This window comes from Rutidosis leptorrhynchoides, chromosome 11 (assembly GCF_046630445.1).
Source record: "Rutidosis leptorrhynchoides isolate AG116_Rl617_1_P2 chromosome 11, CSIRO_AGI_Rlap_v1, whole genome shotgun sequence".
NCBI lineage: Eukaryota > Viridiplantae > Streptophyta > Magnoliopsida > Asterales > Asteraceae > Rutidosis > Rutidosis leptorrhynchoides.
Genome location: NC_092343.1, coordinates 165,696,823 through 165,718,518, shown reverse-complemented (window position 1 = coordinate 165,718,518; position 21,696 = coordinate 165,696,823). Strand labels below are relative to the sequence as shown.

The following is a 21,696-nucleotide window of genomic DNA, read 5'->3' as shown; positions in this document are numbered from 1 at the left end:
AAAATTAAATAAATAGGCAAAACTCATGCTGAGAGATTTGAAAAGTATTATACATTCTGTGTAAATATGCAATTAAATTTTTGTTTGTATATACGTGAAATATTTATTTGAATCCTTAAATTTGCGTGAGATCTTACAATCACATATGATTGGATTTTACAATCACATGTGTTTGTCTCGCGTTTTTAATCCCCTAGCCATTGATTATATTGATCCAAGGCTAAGATTTAACCCCTTATTTTCAAGCAAAATTAAGGATGCAAATGAATATTTTCCTATTAGCAATATCTAGAAACGTAACATCTATATTTATTCAAACAGATCAATGTATGAAATAGTTGTTTCATGAATGTTAGTTGCTAAAGTATCAATGATGCAAATGGATATTTCCCTAGTAGCAATGTTCATTTGATTTTATTCTCTTGACTTTTAACTCACAAGTAGTTTATTTAAGGATCGGTCTGCTGCAGAAGTATATGAGCAAATTACGTATGAATTATTGAATGACAACATTTAAACGACGCATACTTTAAGGAAATATATTGTGTCTTTTTTCTGTACAGTTGCGCAACTAGACTTGGTGGGCGTTACCATTTGATGCATATTGGTGCAAATAGAATTTTACCAGTTTTACTATTTCAGCCCGACAGCTAACGAACCAAATTGAACTTGTCAAAAACAATAATATAACTTAAGAGATAGGACCCTTGACCATTGTGAAGCTGTAAGATTCGGCTTATTATTTTTTTCAATTCTTGCCATAATTGCATTTATCAAACGTTATATACAGAGAACTAGAATTCTGCATTGACCAACTTTCCAATATTATGTATCAAGTGTAAAGTGTAATGTCCCACAGCATACATAACATAGAATATGAAAAAAGCAATATATTATATGCGTATAATCAGAATACAACTAATATTTCAATGTAATTTGAAGTTGTTAATGGATGGATTGTGGTTACTGATCCAAATAGAGAAGCTCAGCTTTTGAGGAAGCTCGTGGGAACTGCATAACATCCTCAGCGAAGTTGTACTTTTCATATGCATCAGCAGTTGCACGGGGTCGGATTAATATTTTTTCAAGAATGGGAGAATGATCAAGCAAAAGCTTTATAAAGAGCATCAAAGGTCTTGAGCTTTCTACATACAAGATATTTATAGTTTTTAATCGATTCAATCTCTGGTTCAAACAGTCAGAAGCTTCCAAATAAGTTAATGCTGGTTTCACATCCAAATGCAAGTCCTCAAGAGCCTAAAAAAAAATCAAAAGTAAGTGTGCGGTAAAAGTGCCTACCTTAAATTACTACACTATATAAGCCTCACAAAACACCAAAAACACATAAAAAAAAGTTTAGTAGTCTTTACCTTGTTAAAATTCATCACCTCAAGTCGTTCTAAGTTAGGTGAACTCCGAAGTATACATAAAGCACACTGAAGTTGATCCAGATCACAAAATTGGAGGTTCATTAAACATAGAATCTTTAAACTATTAACTGGGTGTGGAAGCCACTTGGGAATCTCTTTCGCAATTGAAAACTGTGAGGGTGAAAAATGGAAGGTAAAGTTTTCTTGCTCAAACGAAATATGATGAAGAACAAAGATCGAATATTAGAAATTAAAAGTTTAAATCATACCTCGAGAAAATACCCGTCAATAATTAAAGATCTAAGACAATAATGCATATTACTTAACAAGGTGGCCAAATTGATTCTTTTAACTCCTTGAATGGGCTGGCCTAAAGTTGTACCAACCATAGCAAGGCATTTACTGTGCAATAACTGGAGCAAAGTTGCATCGGGGCAAGATAAGACCATTAACACTGACAACTTTGTAGAATTGATCTTGAAATTGTAAACATTGGTGCATTCAAACAATTGCAATGTCTGAAGTTGTGGTAGGCCGATGACATTTCCATGTAAGTTAGCCCCAAATTCAATATTTACGAGCACGAGAGTTTCGAGATACATAAATCCTTGAAACTCGAGTGGTAGCTTAACGATACAATTTTCAAGGTCTAGAATTCTCAATTCTAGACAATGAAAAAAATAAAATGGAAGTTGATAAGGTTGGTTTGAATTAGTAAGGACGAGTTCCCTAATAACACTATCTCTTGACAAGGATAAAATCCATTGATCGACTTCTTGAAAGCTATCAAGAGACATGTTTGGTAGGTGAAGATGTAACTTTAAGATAGGATCCTTTAGATAGTTAAAGATTTGGTTTGAGATGGTAAAAAACCCATTATGATCAAAAGCATCATTTTTGGCAAACTTTTCAGAGAAATTTTTATCAAGAACCAAAGAACTCATTAAGGTCCATTTGTACCTCCAACTTTTTGATAAAACGTGTGTCCTCACAGCATCTTGAACAGGTAGCCGCTCTAAAATCGAGTATATCAGATGCTCTGGCAAATTAGTAATTCTATCCACTTCAGAAGAAGTTACAAACCTCCTCTTATTGTTATTATTATCTGCCGTTAAATTCAAGAAAAACAAAATTCATCATCGTACATACAAAGAAAAAGTTGAAATTGCGAATAAAATACCCATGACATTTACCATCAATCTTCAGGAAATCAACATCATGTGATAAAATGAGTGATTTTTCTGAATCATTTTTCTTAAGTTTCTTAATATTATGGCCATGCCTATATATAATTATAGTGTAACATTTACCACTTAACCATATGAAGGTCACAATAAAAGCAATGAAATATTGAAGGGAAAAGTAAAGATAGCAACATACATCTCAAAGATAGAAACCAAGTCGACTGCAGAAATAAACAAAGTGGGCATCAAAATTAAAAAAAAGCTGAGAGGTCGTCATATGAGGGCTACGAAATCTTACATGGTTGTAATTGTAATAGTGACCAACCTAAAGTAATAGTGCTATCCAAAAGAAAGCTGCAGGCTAATATACTTGAAACTAGGTATAGAGTGAAAATGTGGAATTTAAGTTGACCAATATTTAGTTTTCAAGGTACTCTCAGTTCTTCATGTTAAAAAAACCTGGTTCTACCTCTCTTTGTCTATTATCAGTTTTCAACACATTAGGGTTTCGCTTCACTATGTTGCATCTTATAATCAGTATAGACAAAAAAACTTGTAAACATTTTATAATTATGCGAAAACCTAAATCAGTCCATTCATACTTACTACTTTATTTATAGGGCTTCTAACAATTATCTAGGTTAAATTTCGGTCACGAGCTCAAAAAGTATGTATTATTATAGAATTAAATTAAAGAGTAAAAAATGGAATAAAAATTACAACAGGAATCAAGTTTTTCATACATAATTACGTTTATATGAAAGAATCAAACAAAATTATGAGGTAGAAATTAACTTACCAATATTCAAAATTACAGATGAATCCATCAGAGTACCGGTTAGAGTTTAGCGCCCAAATTGCAGTGCCGTTTCGTTGCAAGTTTTTCAGAGTTTAAGGTTTTAAGGGTGTAGGTCACTGTAGTTTAACAAGTTACAGAAATCATCCCTCAACTTTTGTTTCGTGTGTATGTTCCAAAACCAACTTTTATTTGCAGAATAGGTCCCTTGTTCAATTAGAATTACTAAAAATACTTTTAACCAAAACTTTATTTAATCAATTTGTTTTTCCTTCAATTGAAAAAGATCAAGATAGATGCTCAAATGTGATGGAGTTCTTAAAACAATGTAACGTGTTATCTAGGACTTTAAACACCACATTGAAAATTAATTAATCGGTGACAGTCGGAACCTATATGACATTTACGTCAACAACTTTTCTTTATAGATACCGAAAATAGTGAAACCCTCATGTCTCTTCTTATTTTGTTTGTTGAAGTTGATATTTGTGTTCTATAGTCCATTTTATTTACATTTTAGTATGTATAACTATTGTGTATTATTTACAAACAAATCAATGTAAGAAATTATTTGATATTTGTGAGGTGTAGCATTGTATATAAGGTTGCCCCTTAACCCTTGAATTCCACTCAAAGGTTTCTTCCGCATATCGTGTTGCGTGGCCAATGGGGGAGAGGGTTTGGTCGCCCATGTCCTAGGATTTGATCGCGTTTCCTCTTGGGCAGCAGTTGAGGGCGGGTTATGCAACTGCAGGAGATGAACGTGTAGGTGGTTTAGTCCCCCTTGAGTGATCCCGAACTTCTGTTAAAAAAAAATCTTTCAGTACTTAATGGTCAAATTCACCATCCACCAGTTATTTGAAGATTTGTCTCCCATCAAGTCACCGCCTCAGCGGGATTTGTTAATGTTAAATCGTTGTTCACTGGTTAAGTATTTCATTGAGTATGTAAGAGCATGAGAGGGTCGGTTTACCTCACGTGTTTAGCCACTGGACACAATCAAATGAAGTCCGCTACTCACGTACAACATTCCGGGTGGCATTCTCATTGCGTTCTACTTTCTTCTGTCTTTTAATTAGTTCTTTTTTCAACAGTCTATCTCAGATGTAACGAATCTGGATTTTCCAACGTTTATTTATTAATAATTATTATTATTAATACTTGTGATTAAACGAATGTATGTTATTACATTTACATGTTGCCATGATTAACCGTACTTGACTTTAATTGCCCGAAACGTCTTTGTGACACAGGAAACTTGCACGAATAATATTTTCAAGTATTATTTACATTCATGATTAGGTTTATTAATCATTTTAATTAACTAAGGTTGTTGGTTAATTACTTGGGCTTTATTTGGATTTATTTGTTAATTAATTGAACTTGGGATTTTATTAGTGTTATGGACTCATGATATTGGGCTTATAAGCCCACCCTACATCTAAATGGACTAACTAGCCCATTCTCACATGTAAGTATTACTTTCAAGTTAAACTAAATTGATTATGTTAGTAAGGAATCTAGTTGCAAGCTTGTTATACATCTTTCCCATAACAATACACCTATTATCCATCTTTTTAGTCAAATGCACACAAGGAACTAGTAGGCAATTTTCTTCCTCCCTTCCCCTTTGTTTTGGCCGTCGGCCTAGGTGGTACCCAAGAGGTTTTTTGTTTCAAAATTTTGATTACATATCACTTGTTTATTCTCTCATTTTCTCACACACACTTAACTTGCATTTTCTCTCAAACTTTCCCTCTCATCTTTTGCTCTCTACTTTGTAAGTATCATGAGTTTTCTTCTTCCTTTTTCTTGACATAGAACCGAATCCAACATGCATCATCATCATTCTTTGTTGTTAACTTGTTACTTGTCTTTGATAAGTTACTTACTAGTTGTTGATGTTGTTATTCTTCACTAATTTCAAGAATCAAACTTAATAGTTTCATTCTTCATTTTATCTTGTAATTTCAAGAACACACAAGAACTAAACTTACTAGTTTATGTTCTACATATGTTGTTTCAAAAGATTGTAAGTTCATGGTTGTAAATCATACTTGAAGTTCATGAAGTAAACTTTAAAGTTTACTTTCTAAAGATCAAGACTTAGGCTTGAATCTTTAAAGTATGAACAACCTTGAACTAACTACTTGTTTACTTAGTTTATTTCTTTATATTATGCACTTTAAATTCATGTTTGTTGGTTAAAATTGGTCAAGTGTTACTAGTTAACTTTGATCTCATTTATCTTGAACAAAAGTTAACTTTAAAGGTTCAAGAACATGTAAGTAAGCTTTCTTTAATTATAACTTTGTACACTTATGTTAGATCTAGACTTTTGAGTCTTGGATCTTCAAGATCAAACTAAGAACTATGTTCTACATCTTAAGATCTTGTTTAGTTAGTTTACTTTCAAGTTTATAGTTCAATATTACTTTTATAGTTCATGTATGTGTTAAATCTAAGACTTTGATGTAACTTTGGTTCATCAAAACACTTGCAACACTTGAGTGAGTTGTGCTTCATGTCTTAGACTTACACTTGGGTTATGATGGTCAAACCTTGATGAAAATGATGCAAACACATCAACGAGTTGTACACTTGAAGCTATATGCATCAAGGATGAGAACCATGATAAGCATCGAGTACCAAGAACTATCGGAACCTACTGACCCTACTGTTTTTCTATTTATATGTCTGACCCGTACGACCTGGGCTACTGTAATTATGATTTTCAGATAGCTCTTTTAGAGTAGATAACTTTTCATATAGGACTCGTCTTGATCCAAGTTACGTTTTAGGATTTATGGCCCTCCGATCGTCACTATGTCCATTTAACGTTGTGCTGAAAATTCTGACCTACTTGCACTTAGACCGTTGCCACGGTCAAACGAAGATGATTTTGCTTCTGTAATTTTTACCACAACTAAAGGACTCATATACAGAGCCATGGCCACTGGTATCACCTTATTTCAGTAGGTATAGAGGCCGTGGTGACTGACCGAACTCAGCCTTTGTTTTAAACTTCTTTCATGAACGAAACCTACTTTACACCTTTTGTTTGATGATGAATGATGATGACCCTTAAGACCTTATTTACATACTTTTAAACCTTTTGGGACGATTTACTGACTTAGTACTATTTGACTTAGGTTGAGGACTTCCCGGACCTACACACTTGCTTATTTCCCGAGTCATACTTTACCGCTACTTGATCATTGTGAGTTATAGCATTCCCTTTTTACTTTAACTTATTTTGGGAACTGAGAATACATGCGGATTTTATGTTTTACATACTAGGCACAAGTACTTAAACTTTATATATGCGTGGGTTATATAACGGTAGAAAAATTCCCTTTAGCTCGGTAACGTTTATTCATTGGTTTTTGAACCGGTGAACGCGAATCTTAGATATGGATCCATAGGGTTTGACATCCCCACTCGGGCTAGTAGCGCTAGCATTTAACGAGTGTTTAATACTTCGTAAACATACGCACTTGCCTAAGTGTACTTTCAGGGGGTATAAACGTTAAGTTAGTTACCAAGTGCCCACGGTTAACATATACTTTATCATACTGTTTTAAAACGCTCGTTGTAGCACTGAAATCTCGTGGCCTACCTTACATACTGTTATACTTAAACTATAGCTCACCAACCTTTGTGTTGAAGTTTTTAAGGATGTTTTTCTCAGGTGCTTAAGGTTATTTGCTTCCGCTGTCGTGCTAGTCTTGCCGTAGACACCCGCTGCTCTAGTGTTATCACCGCATGAACTGTTTATCCTGCATTCATAACTTTAATACATTTGAAACTATGTTTTGTAACGACCTAAGGGTCACATACATTTATTCATGCTTGCTATTCGTAGAAGCATACTGTTGGTGTAAAACATTTGATGTCGGTTATGACGTCACCTTTTTATCGTGAATGCAACTTCTTTTATTACAGCATATAGTACTTAGCCTTGTAATGATCCTGTTGTTGATGATTCGTACACGATGGTTTTGTACGGGGCATCACATTTGGTATCAGAGCATTGGTTGTAGGGAATTAGGTTGTATTAGTGAGTCTAAGACGGACCCGAGTAGGATTCACTAATAGGACTAATCTACAACTTGCTAGTTTACGTGTTTCTGCTGAACTTACTGCATGCTGCTGCTTACTTTTACTGCTACATGCCGTATGCTACTACATGATTTCACTACTGTATGATATTACTTGCTTTCGATTGCATGCTACTTCTGTACGTTTCGTTATTATTGCCATGCTACTTATTATTATACATGATTTAAACTGTTGGCCTAATACGTGCTTGCTTTATGACTTACTGACATGGAAAAATTTATTTTTCCTTGTTCAGATGTCAGATACTCCACCTGCTATCATTTTGGGCAGTTCAGACTCGTCAGCCACCCCACCTGCTGCTGCTGCCGACACACCGATCCCGCTACCCACGAGTGACCCCGGCGCTTCATCTTCCGGGACTAGCAGCCAGGCGCCTGCCCCAGTGGTTACTTCTAGCGGAGCCCAGGACCCTTCGGAGATTCCAGCTCCATCTGCCCCCGGACCCTCAGGATCACAGCCCCGCTCCGGTGAGATTGTGATTCCCGCGGAGTTCAGGGAAGGTCCTTTCCATAACCGGTATCGCCATTGGTGCCGACGCGCCCCTGATGGACGTCTCATTCCGATCGGACCCGCTAGGTACAGACAGATGATGGCCGCTTAAGGACGGCCAGTTCAGCCACCCGTACAGCCACCACATGATTCTGACGATCCGTCATCCACTGATGCTTTATCCGACGACACCTCCTCAGACGACTCCAGTAATGATGAGGACCCTGCTGATGTACCTATACAGGCACCCTCCACCCCGCCGAAGAAGCGGTACCGTTTTGATGGCACCGTCATTCCAGGGGTGAATGGAGGTCGTGCTTTCACAGACGCATTTGGTCGGCGTCGTAGGGTTACCGCTCGTAAGCGGCTTGTGCCGTACCCTGCCGACCCACAAGTGCGTAAGGCACCCCATTACGTACTGACTATTTATGGAGCAGGAACATCTGCACCCCGTTATGTAATGTCTGCACCACCCGTTCCACTGGCACCATCCGCACCACCGACACCACCTGCACCTCCGACACCACCTGCCCCACCATCTCCCACTGTTGAGGAATTGACAAGGGAGGTTGAGATCCTCCGAGCTCGAGTTACTGAGCTAGAGGACCAGATGGCCCATGTTATGGACATCGTACACCCACCACCACCGTAGGACTTTTGTATTTAGATTTCATTATGTAATCTAGTTGTAGTTTTATGCTTCACTTATGTATTGTACGAACTTATTCAGATGTATGAAACTTATTATTATTAATGAATAGAACTTTGCATTATTTAATTCTTGCACGACGTTCTATTTACATTACTGTACGATGATTCTGTGGTATTTGTACCTAGATGCTTTATTTAATAACATGTGATGTTTTGATTCCATGTTGGTTACTATATACGGTATTATTACTATTGAATGCTAGATTTTGACTTGAGTCAAAATTTTTGTTTAGAACACCATGGCTAACGGTCGATCCACACCTACTGCTGCTCAAATTGAAGAGAAGATCCAAGAACGTGTAGCCGCAGCCATTGTGGAAATGCAACCCCAAGCTCCACTGCCACCGCCACCACCACCGGTTATTCAACCCATTCGTAATGGGTGCACTTACAAGGAATTCCAGAGCTGTAAACCACATAACTTCAGCGGCACTGAGGGACCGGTTGGTCTCACCAGATGGTTCGAGAAACTTGAATCAGTATTCCGAGTTAGCAACTGTTTAGAGGACATCAAAACTAAATTTGCTTCTTGCACGCTATCTGACGGCGCGCTCACGTGGTGGAACACAATGGCACAGGCACAAGGCATTGATGAGGCGTATGCTACGCCATGGGAAGAATTTAAGTGTGCCATGATTGAAGAGTATTTTCCGAGAACCGAAATCCAAAAGATGAAAATGGAATTCATGCAGTTAAAGGCCGTTGGGAACGACCTTGATGGTTACAACAGGAGATTTTTGGAACTAGCCCTGATGTGTCCGACAATGGTCACCCCAGAATTCAAGCGAATGGAGAGATACTTCTGGGGACTCCTTAAGAGCATTAAGGGAAACATCACCTCATCCAAACCACCAAATGTCCTAGAAGCGATGCGCATGGCGCATACTTTAATGAATAAAATAACCATCGATGAACCGGAGAAAACTAAGACTGAAGCGGGTACTAGTGAGAAGCGCAAATGGGATAACCACAACAACAACAACAACAACAGGGGAAGAAACTATGAACAGAACCCGGCGAAACGACATGAGGGTTTTAGAGGAAACAACAACGGTGGAACCCCCAATCCGAACACCAACTCAAACCCGAACTACAAAGGAACCTTACCACAATGCAAGCGGTGCTATAAGCATTATACTGGGTATTGCAATGTTGTTTGTGAGAAGTGCCAACGGACTGGGCATGTTGGAAAAGACTGCAAGGTCACCACTTTGAATGGGAAGCCGAACCCCACAGGGCCGAGGAAGTGCTACGAATGCGGACAGACGGGCCATTTCAGAAATGCATGCCCCAACAAAAGAAAAGACGGCGGACCCCCCCTGTGGTAGAGCTTTCAACGTTAATGCAAGGGACGCCCGAGAAAACCCCGACTTGGTGACAGGTATATTCACTATCAACAATCTTTTAGCTTCTGTCTTGTTTGATACTGGTGCGGATAGAAGTTATGTATGTAGACATTTTTGCGATAAGATTAATTGGTCATTAGTCCCGTTAAAAGAGAGTATGCTTGTCGAGGTCACCAATGGAAAACTTGAGAAAGTTGACCATATTAGTCGAGGAGCTATTATCAACATAGCTGGTGCAGATTTCGAAATTGATTTGATACCTATCAAATTGGGAAGTTTTGACGTGATCGTCGGTATGGATTGGTTGAGCAAGATAAGAGCCGATATTATTTGTGGAGATAAAGCTCTTCGTATACCACAAGGAGACAGTGAGCCACTGATCATCTACGGAGAGAGATGTACCTCGAAGCTGAACCTCATTAGTTGCGTGAAAGTGCAAAAGATTATGAAGAAGGGACGTCTTGCTGTCCTAGCGCATGTGAAAACGGTAGAAACTGAGGTGAAGAGCGTGAACGACGTTCGAATTGTGAACGAATTTTTTGATTTCTTCCCAGAGGAATTTCCCGGATTACCGCCGCCGAGAGCCGTAGAGTTTCAGATCGACTTAGTGCCAGGAGCTGCACCTGTAGCTCGCGCACCTTATAGACTCGCACCTTCCGAGATGCAAGAATTACAAAGCCAACTACAAGAACTACTTGATCGAGGATTTATCCAACCAAGCTTCTCGCCTTGGGGCGCACCTGTGTTGTTTGTGAAGAAGAAGGATGGATCCTTCCGTATGTGTATCGACTACCGTGAGCTCAACAAATTAACTATCAAGAATCGGTATCCTCTTCCACAAATTGATGATCTTTTTGATCGACTACAAGGATCGAGCGTTTACTCAAAGATCGATTTACGATCTGGTTATCACCAGTTGAGGGTGAAGGAAAGTGACGTGATGAAAACTGCATTCAGAACTCGTTATGGTCATTATGAGTTTCTCGTGATGCCATTCGGATTAACCAATGCACCTGCCGTGTTCATGGATCTCATGAATCATGTCTGCAAGCCGTACTTGGATAAGTTTGTTATCGTCTTCATAGATGATATCCTCATCTACTCTAAGAGCGAAGAAGAGCATGAGCAACACCTCCGACTAGTACTTGAACTCCTGAGACAAGAGCAACTTTACGCCAAATTCTCCAAGTGTGAATTTTGGTTGAAGGAAGTACAATTTCTGGGTCATGTTGTGAGCGACTAGGGTATCAAAGTTGATCCCACCAAGATTGAAGCTATCAGCAAGTGGGAGACTCCCACTACTCCGACCCACATTCGCCAATTCCTAGGTCTCGCCGGTTACTACCGAAGGTTCATTGAAGGATTTTCTCTGATTTCGCGTCCTTTGACCGCGCTGACTCACAAGGGCAAGAAGTTCATTTGGGAACCCGCACACAAATCAGCATTTCAAACTTTGAAGAAGAAGGTAACCACCGCACCTATCTTATCTCTTCCTGAAGGCAGTGACGATTTCGTTGTTTATTGCGATGCTTCAAAAAGTGGTTTTGGTTGTGTACTGATGCAACGATCAAAGGTTATTGCCTATGCCTCCCGACAATTGAAGATTCACAAACGGAACTACACTACTCACGATCTCGAACTTGGAGCCGTTGCCTTTGCGCTCAAATTGTGGAGACATTATTTGTATGGAACTAAGAGTACTATCTTCACCGACCACAAAAGCCTCCAACACATCTTCGATCAGAAGCAACTGAATATGAGACAGCGTCAATGGATCGAGATGCTCAACGACTATGATTGTGAACTCCGTTATCATCCTGGCAAGGCCAATGTTGTAGCCGACGCTTTGAGCTGAAAGGAGAGGACGGCACCTCTTCGTGTTAGGGCTCTGAACATCACCATTCATTCGAACCTCAACAGCCAGATCAGAGTAGCCCAAGATAAGGCTCTTAAGAAGGAGAATATAACTCATGAACATTTGAACATACTCGTCTCTCAATTCGAGGTTAGAGATACTGGACTCCGATGTTATGCCGGAAGAATTTGGGTACCTCTTTATAGAGATCTACGGAACCTTATACTTGATGAAGCACACAAATAGAGATATTCGATTCATCCTGGAGCGGGCAAGATATACCACGATCTTAAAGAACAGTATTGGTGGCCGAATCTTAAGAAGGACTTTGCGACTTATGTTGGTAAGTGTTTGACTTGCTCGAAGGTTAAAGCCGAGCATCAGAGACCTTCTGGTTTACTTCAACACCCGGAAATCCCACAATGGAAGTGGGAAAGGATAACGATGGATTTCATCACCAAACTACCAAAGACGGTGGGCGGATACGATACTATTTGGGTTATTGTTGACCGCCTTACCAAATCTGCACACTTCTTAGCGATGAAGGAAACGGATACAATGGAAAGATTTGCTTAACTATACATTAAGGAGGTTGTATCTCGTCATGGTGTACCTTTATCGATCATCTCCGATTGCGATCCCCGTTTTGCTTCTAGATTTTGGCGTTCTTTGCAAGAAGCCATGGGAACCCCTCTTGACATGAGTACTGCTTATCATCCGCAGACCGACGGGCAAAGTGAACGAACGATTCAGACCTTGGAAGACATGTTGCGTGCATGTGTCATTGACTTTGGAAAGGCCTGGGAAAGGCATTTGCCGTTAGCCGAATTCTCGTACAACAACAGTTATCACTCGAGCATTAATGCCGCACCTTTCGAAGCATTGTATGGCCGCAAGTGCCGATCTCCTATTTGTTGGGCTGACGTAGGCGAAAAGAAAATCACCGGACCCGAGGTAGTCCATGAAACAACGGAAAAGATTGCTCAGATTCAAGCTAGACTTAAGACTGCCCGCGATCGTTAAAAGAGTTATGCCGATCTTAAACGTAAAGACTTTGAATTCAACGTTGGTGACCGTGTAATGTTGAAGGTTGCACCTTGGAAGGGTGTGATTCGATTTGGAAAACGCGGAAAGTTAAACCCGCGATACATTGTCCTTTTGAAATCTTGGAACGTATTGGACCCGTTGCTTACCGTTTGGATCTACCAGCACAATTGAGCTCAGTTCATCCTACCTTCCACGTGTCAAACTTGAAGAAGTGCCTTGCTGCACCCGAACTCATCATACCACTTGAAGAACTTACAATTGATGACAAACTCCACTTTGTGGAAGAACCTGTTGAAATTGTGGATCGTGAGATCAAAACTTTGAAACACAACAAGATTCCGATCATCCGAGTACGATGGAATGCCAAACGAGGACCTGAGTTTACTTGGGAACGAGAGGATCAATTGATGCAGAAGTATCCTCACCTTTTCCCGACTCCTCCATCTACCTCAGCTTAAAATTTCGGGACGAAACTTTCTTTAACAGGTGGGTAATGTAACGACCCTGGATTTTCCAACGTTTATTTATTAATAATAATTATTATTAATACTTGTGATTAAACGAATGTATGTTATTACATTTACATGTTGCCATGATTAACCGTACTTGACTTTAATTGCCCGAAACGTCTTTGTGACACACGAAACTTGTACGAATAATATTTTCAAGTATTATTTACATTCATGATTAAGTTTATTAATCATTTTAATTAGCTAAGGTTGTTGGTTAATTACTTGGGCTTTATTTGGATTTATTTGTTAATTAATTGAACTTGGGCTTTTATTAGTGTTATGGACTCATGTTATTGGGCTTATAAGCCCACCCTACATCTAAATGGACTAACTAGCCCATTCTCACATGTAAGTATTACTTTCAAGTTAAACTAAATTGATTATGTTAGTAAGGAATCTAGTTGCAAGCTTGTTATACATCTTTCCCATAACAATACACCTATTATCCATCTTTTTAGTCAAATGCACACAAGGAACTAGTAGGCAATTTTCTTCCTCCCTTCCCCTTTGTTTTGGCCGTCGGCCTAGGTGGTACCCAAGAGGTTTTTTGTTTCAAAATTTTGATTACATATCACTTGTTTATTCTCTCATTTTCTCACACACACTTAACTTGCATTTTCTCTCAAACTTTCCCTCTCATCTTTTGCTCTCTACTTTGTAACTATCATGAGTTTTCTTCTTCCTTTTTCTTGACATAGAACCGAATCCAACATGCATCATCATCATTCTTTGTTGTTAACTTGTTACTTGTCTTTGATAAGTTACTTACTAGTTGTTGATGTTGTTAGTCTTCACTAATTTCAAGAATCAAACTTACTAGTTTCATTCTTCATTTTATCTTGTAATTTCAAGAACACACAAGAACTAAACTTACTAGTTTATGTTCTACATATGTTGTTTCAAAAGATTGTAAGTTCATGGTTGTAAATCATAATTGAAGTTCATGAAGTAAACTTTAAAGTTTACTTTCTAAAGATCAAGACTTAGACTTGAATCTTTAAAGTATGAACAACCTTGAACTAACTACTTGTTTACTTAGTTTATTTCTTTATATTATGCACTTTAAATTCATGTTTGTTGGTTAAAATTGGTCAAATGTTACTAGTTAACTTTGATCTCATTTATCTTGAACAAAAGTTAACTTTAAAGGTTCAAGAACATGTAAGTAAGCTTTCTTTAATTATAACTTTGTACACTTATGTTAGATCTAGACTTTTGAGTCTTGGATCTTCAAGATCAAATTAAGAACTATGTTCTACATCTTAAGATCTTGTTTAGTTAGTTTACTTTCAAGTTTATAGTTCAATGTTACTTTTATAGTTCATGTATGTGTTAAATCTAAGACTTTGATGTAACTTTGGTTCATCAAAACACTTGCAACACTTAAGTGAGTTGTGCTTCATGTATTAGACTTACACTTGGGTTATGATGGTCAAAACTTGGTGAAAATGATGCAAACACATCAACGAGTTGTACACTTGAAGCTATATGCATCAAGGATGAGAACCATGATAAGCATCGAGTACCAAGAACCACCGGAACCTACTGACCCTACTGTTTTACTATTTCTGTGTCTGACCTGTACGACTTGGGCTACTGTAATTATGATTTTCAGATAGATCTTTTCGAGTAGATAACTTTTCATATAGGACTCGTCTTAATCCGAGTTACGGTTTAGGATTTATGGCCCTCCGATCGTCACTATGTCCATTTAACGTTGTGCTGAAAATTCTGACCTACTTGCACTTAGACCGTTGTCACGGTCAAACGAAGACGAGTTTGCTTCTGTAATTTTTACCACAACTAAAGGACTCATATACGGAGCCATGGCCACTGGTCTCACCTTATTTCAGTAGGTTTAGAGGCCGTGGTGACTGACCGAACTCAGCCTTTGTTTTAAACTTCTTTCATGAACGAAACCTACTTTACACCTTTTGTTTGATGATGAATGATGATGACCCTTAAGACCTTATTTACATACTTTTAAACCTTTTGGGACGATTTACTGACTTAGTACTATTTGACTTAGGTTGAGGACTTCCCGGACCTACACACTTGCTTATTTCCCGAGTCATACTTTACCGCTACTTGATCATTGTGAGTTATAGCATTCCCTTTTTACTTTAACTTATTTTGGGAACTGAGAATACATGCGAATTTTATGTTTTACATACTAGGCACGAGTACTTAAACTTTATATATGTGTGGGTTATATAACGTCAGAAACATTCCCTTTAGCTCGGTAACGTTTAGTCATTGGTTTTTGAACCGGTGAACGCGAATCTTAGATATGGATCCATAGGGTTTGACATCCCCACTCGGGCTAGTAGCGCTAGCATTTAACGAGTGTTTAATACTTCGTAAACATACGCACTTGCCAAGTGTACTTTCAGGGGGTATAAACGTTAAGTTAGTTACCAAGTGCCCACGGTTAACATATACTTTATCATACTGTTTTGAAACGCTCGTTGTAGCACTGAAATCTCGTGGCCTACCTTACATACTGTTATACTTAAACTATAGCTCACCAACCTTTGTGTTGACGTTTTTAAGCATGTTTTTCTCAGGTGCTTAAGGTTATTTGCTTCCGCTGTCGTGCTAGTCTTGCCGTAGACACCCGCTGCTCTAGTGTTATCACCGCATGAACTGTTTATCCTACATTCATAACTTTAATACATTTGAAACTATGTTTTGTAACGACCTAAGGGTCACATACATTTATTCATGCTTGCTATTCATAGAAGCATACTGTTGGTGTAAAACATTTGATGTCGGTTATGACATCACCTTTTTATCGTGAATGCAACTTCTTTTATTACAGCATATAGTACTTAACCTTGTAATGATCCTGTTGTTGATGATTCGTACACGATGGTTTTGTACGGGGCATCACATCAGAACTTTCGTGTAAGGAACGTTTGATCTAGTTTTTATTAGTAACTAGCCAGGTTAGTGGTTTTACTAGTACCGCCCAACAAATTATTTCTTGCCAAGAATTGGTTTTATCATTCATTATACACAACAAACTAGAATATTGCAATAACCAGCTCTAGTCCAATTTTATGTATTACAATTGTCAAGTCCCACAACATACAAAACATAAAAAATTAAAACCCATAACAAATATGCGTACAATCAGAATACAACTAAATTGCGATGTATTTTTTTTAACAGCGATTGGGATCACCTGAGGGGGATCAAACCGCTGAACCACATCACAACTTCTAAATTGCAATGTATTATTAGTGGATTGTGGTTCGGCCCCCCATTAATGAACCGCCATTTTTGTATTTTTGTTTTGAGGCTTTAAGAAATTTGGGCTTTAATATATTGCGCCCATTATTTTTATTCGTATATTCTATTACACCAAATTTGGACTTTAATATATTTTTAGTCTTTTGAAATTAATAAGTTATTGTATTGTATTTAATGAATTTTTAAACTTTACTGATGCTTTATTTTGATTTCAATTGAAATAACAAGTAATTGCAAATATATTGATCGGTTTTATTGAGAGAAAAGAACTTGAATTGATACATTATGTGGTTACAAAGGACCCTTTATATACAAGATGTATTAAATGGTTCTATATTCTAAACAAGGAAATGATTTCCTAATTGTGGAAAGCTAGCTGTGAATATCTACTAGCCGTTGTAGCCTTGCTGTGAATTGCTATGCTTTGCTGTCAAATAAAAGGGAGATGATGAATGAGTTCTGATCCCCTTAACTTTAATTATTTTACTTTGATTCTTAACACTCCCCCGCAAGTTGAATAGTAGGATTTCCGATGTTCAACTTGGAGAGGATATCTTTGAAAAATATTCCGTTGACTGATTTTGTTAGGATATCTGCGAGTTGATCTTTAGATCTGACAAATGGAAGGGAGATCACTTCTGCTTCGAGTTTTTCTTTGATGAAGTGTCGGTCTATTTCAATGTGTTTGGTTCGGTCATGTTGGACTGGATTTTCTGAGATTGCGATTGCAGCTTCATTGTCACATAAGATTTTGATGGGGTCTTGAGGAGGAAAGCCGATCTCTGTTAGAAGTTTCTTGATCCATAATGCCTCAATTACACCTCTAGAGATTCCTCTAAATTCTGCTTCACCACTAGAGAGGGCAACTACCTTTTGCTTTTTACTTTTCCATGTGACTAAATTTCCTCCTACTAGGGCAAAGTATCCTGAGGTTGATCTTCTATCTCCTTTCTCTCCCTGTAACCTGCATCTGTAAATATTTAAGTTTTCAAGTGATCATTCTTTTTGAACAAAACTCCATCCCCTGCAGTTCCTTTTAGATATTTGATAATTCTCCATACTGCATCCATATGATGTTTTTGAGGTTGATGCATGAATTGACTGACAACTCCTACATCATGTGCTATATCAGGGTGAGTGTGAGCAAGGTAGATGAGTTTTCCCACGATTCTTTGATACTGGTTCCGGTCAGCTGGTTCAGCATCGTTTTCTATGTATAGCCTTTGATTTGGAATCATAGGAGTTTCAGCTGGTTTGCAATCTAGCATTCCTGTTTCAGCAAGGATATCAAGAATGTATTTTTGTTGACAAATAAAGATTCCCAGTTGGGATAGTACGACTTCAATCCCCAAGATCTTTCATTTCAAACTCTTTGAATAAATTAATTTTTAAGTTTGCAATTTCCTCTTGATCATTCCCGGTAATGATCATATCATCTACATCTACATATATAATAAGACAGGTAATCAAATTATTTCTTCGTTTTAAAAATAATGTGTGATCGGAGTTACTTTGTTTAAAACCATATTTTTTCATTGCTACGGTAAAGCACCCAAACCAAGCCCGAGGGGATTGTTTCAACCCATAAAGTGATTTTTTAAGATGACAAACTTCCCTTTCTTTAATGTCTGATGTGAAACCGGGAGGTCCTTCCATGTAAACTTCTTCTTTGAGTTCTCCATGAAGGAAAGCGTTTTTAACGTCAAATTGATGAAGTGGCCAATCTTTGTTTGCAGCAACTGAAAACAGAACCCTGATGGTGTCAATTTTTGCCACTGGTGAAAAAGTCTTAGAGTAGTCTATACCATGGATTTGAGTGTATCCTTTGGCAACTAGACGAGCTTTGTATCTCTCAATAGTCCCATCGGCTTTGTGTTTGATTGTGAAAATCCACCGACATCTCACATGTTTCTTTAATTCTGGAAGGATACATTTTTCCCATGTATTATTCGCCATGAGGGCTTTCATTTCATTTTCCATTGCTTCCCTCCAGACAGGTGATTTTAGGGCTTGTTCAACGGTTTTTGGAATTTCTTCAGAGTATATCGCGAAACTAAACTTCTTTGCTTCTTGTGATAGATTTCCTCTTGCAATGTTTGCCATTGGATATCTTGATCTTGAAGTTTCTCTTTCGGGAGAGTACCTTTTTGGTGGGACTCCCCGATTAATTCTTGGAGGAAGGATATATTGTTCTTGTGGTGGTTAAGGTTGAGGTTCAGGTTCAATTTGTTGACTATCTTGGTCAGATTGACTTTGTTGTTGACTCTGCTGATCAGTTTGATCCTCAGTTTGACCTGTTCTTTCCTGTACTTGAGTACTCACTTCAGGCTCAGGATTAGTAGTATTAGTTTCAAAAGACTCAGAAGTATTAGTTTCAAAAGACTCAGAACTAGTTTCAAAAGACTCAGAAGTATTAGTTTCAAAAGACTCAGAACTGACCTCAGGACGATCATTGTCGGTAGTACTAAAAGGTGGTTTATGGGCCACCTCTTCGGAAGATGGTAAATCTAGCCAACTCACAGTGTCACCAGATACAGACTCCCCCTGACTTGTGTGTTGGGTATAGAAATATTCAGTTTCCAAGAAATCACAATTCATAGAAGTGAACATGTGTTTTCTTTTTGGACTGTAGCACCTATAACCCTTTTGATTAACCCCATAGCCGATAAAGACACATTTTCAGCACACGGGTCGAGTTTAGTTCTTTTCCCTTTGGGAATGTGAACAAAGACAGTGCACCCGAATATTCGGGGTTTGAGAGTAAGGTTGGATGGGGGTTTATAAAATTTGGCAAGTGTTTCAAGAGGGTTTTTAAGTTCTAAGGCTCTGGTCGGAAGTCTGTTAACGAGATAAGTTGATGTGGCAAGGGCTTCGGGCCATAACGACCTTGGAACATTTGACTCTATCATTAAGGCCCGAGTTATGTCTAAAAGAATTCGATTTTTCCTTTCGAAGACACCATTTTGTTAAGGTGTATGTGGGCAAGTCGTTTGGTGAATAATCCCTTTTGTTTCACAAAAAAGTTTCATTTGGGAGTTGACAAATTCTCCGCCATTATCCGATCTTAGAATTTGTATTTTACTTTTGAACTGTGTTTCAACCATGGTATAAAAGTTGGTGAATTTATCGAAAACCTCACAATATTTTGTAAAAAAAATGTCCACGCCATACGTGTACAATCATCAATAAATAATACGAAATATCGAAGGTTATGTCCCCTATTAACCCTTGCAGGCCCCCATACATCAGAATGAATCAAAGCAAAAGGACGTTCAGATCTGGTATTACTAGCTTTAAAAGAACTTTGGTGACTTTTAGCCAAAATACATGTTTCACACTCAATAGCTTTATTTGAATAAAAAAGACTAAGAAATAAAATTTTTAAATATCCAGCAGATAGGTGACCAAGACGTCTATGCCACAACCATGCTTGTCTATTAGGAGTCCCGTGAGCTAGCATGATTGTACCATCTTGAGTGACTTCATCCACATAGTATAACCCATCCCGTTCAGTACCACGACCAATAATCTTCCCAGTTCTGATGTCCTGCAAGATGCAGAACATTGGGTGTAATAATACAGTACAATTAAGTTCTTTGGTAACGTGACTGACAGATAATAATTTGTGTGATAGAGCAGGAACATAGAGACAATTTTTTAGCTTTAGAGTAGGTGAAATTTCTATTGTTCCCCCTCCTTTAACTTGAACAGTTCCACCGTTAGCAGTTTTAATTTTTGTTTTATTTGGTTTTGAGTCCAAATAGATATCCTCTTTTTCGAAAGTCATGGTGTCGGTGGCACCACAATCGATAATCCATTCTTGATTTTTGGTTTTATTTGAAACAATATTCGTATACGAAAAATTATTTTTTGACAAGGACTTATTTTGTAAATCATTTTTTGGTTTAGTTTTAACCTTGTGGGACTGTTCATGATAATCTGTAACTTTTGAAGGTTGGTCTGGTAAATAATTATTTACCAGGGGTTTGACTCTAATATCGGGGTCAACATTGGTCCCATTATGTGAATTTAAATCATATGGGGGACCATTTTGTAAATATTGAAAGGGATTTGGGGTTAAAAACACTAACCCTTGAAATTGACCCGTATATTGATCGGGTTTAGGGGTAAACCCTAACCCTAAATTACCTCCACCTAGGGAAGAAGAAGGTTCAGCAGCCATGAGTCCGAATCCACCTTGGGCAGCAGTGGTGACGCCTGATTGGTCGATCTCTTGATTGCCTCCGGTAGTCGCCATGGCTGTTGCTATTGCTTTCTTCCCTTTCTTGTGACCATCGTTCCACCATTCTGGATATCCAACAATCTTGAAGCACTGTTCTTTGGTGTGTCGTTTCATCCCACATTCTGTGCATTTGAGGTTGTCTTTATCCTTCGATGTGTACTCTGAGCGACGATGGTTTCTGGATATGAGTCCATGACCGTCTGAGTTATTGTGTTTCGATGATGGAGCAAGTAGCCCAGATGCAATGCCAGAATTATGATTGGTAACCTCTGTCTTATTGTTAAATATGTTTTGATGGGCATTTTCTTTTCTGATTGCAGCATATGCTCCTTCAACGGTTGGTAAGGGTTCAATTCGGAGCAATTCCCTTTTGATGTTGTCGTGTTTATGATCAAGAGCATTTAGAAATTGAAAGAGTTTCTGCTCGGATCTAATATTGTTATATTTGACAATATCATTTGGGGTGTTCCATTGGATTTGGATCCCTCATTTCGATTTCGCCCCATATTCCTTGTAATTTTAACCACAGCTCTTCAATTGTTTTACCTTCTTGCTTAATATTGTTTGCCTTGACATGTAGGTCAAACGTTTGTAGTTTATCTTTGCCAGAGCTATACGTTGTAATATGAACATTCCAAAGTGATTTTGCTGTTGGGAATTGAGTAAGATTGCTTGCAATTTGTGGTTCGATATTTTGAATTATCCATGAGAATACCACCAGATCATCTTGGTTCCACTTCTGATTATTGCTCACTGGAGGGTCCTC

At 38.1% G+C, this 21,696-nt stretch overlaps 1 protein-coding gene across 1 annotated transcript; it reads right to left on the bottom strand.

The window, feature by feature from the left end:
• Positions 1-947: 947 nt before the first annotated feature.
• LOC139874195 (F-box/FBD/LRR-repeat protein At1g13570-like) lies at positions 948-3,465 on the bottom strand. Its single transcript, XM_071861658.1, has 4 exons — positions 3,354-3,465; positions 1,640-2,475; positions 1,371-1,541; positions 948-1,257 (listed from the first exon to the last, which is right to left on the bottom strand). Exons 1-4 carry the CDS (start codon positions 3,379-3,381, stop codon positions 964-966), a joined length of 1,329 nt encoding a protein of 442 aa, XP_071717759.1. The 5' UTR covers positions 3,382-3,465; the 3' UTR covers positions 948-963.
• Positions 3,466-21,696: the final 18,231 nt, after the last annotated feature.

What these genes read in the sequence shown, in the direction of transcription:
- LOC139874195 (XM_071861658.1), bottom strand. Translation starts at nt 3,381, where the DNA reads ATGGATTCATCTGTAATTTTGAATATTG. An exon ending in ATCTGTAATTTTGAATATTG is followed by an intron (nt 2,476 to 3,353) that starts GTAAGTTAATTT and finishes ATTTAACGGCAG; the next exon opens with ATAATAATAACAATAAGAGG. An exon ending in TTGACGGGTATTTTCTCGAG is followed by an intron (nt 1,542 to 1,639) that starts GTATGATTTAAA and finishes TCACCCTCACAG; the next exon opens with TTTTCAATTGCGAAAGAGAT.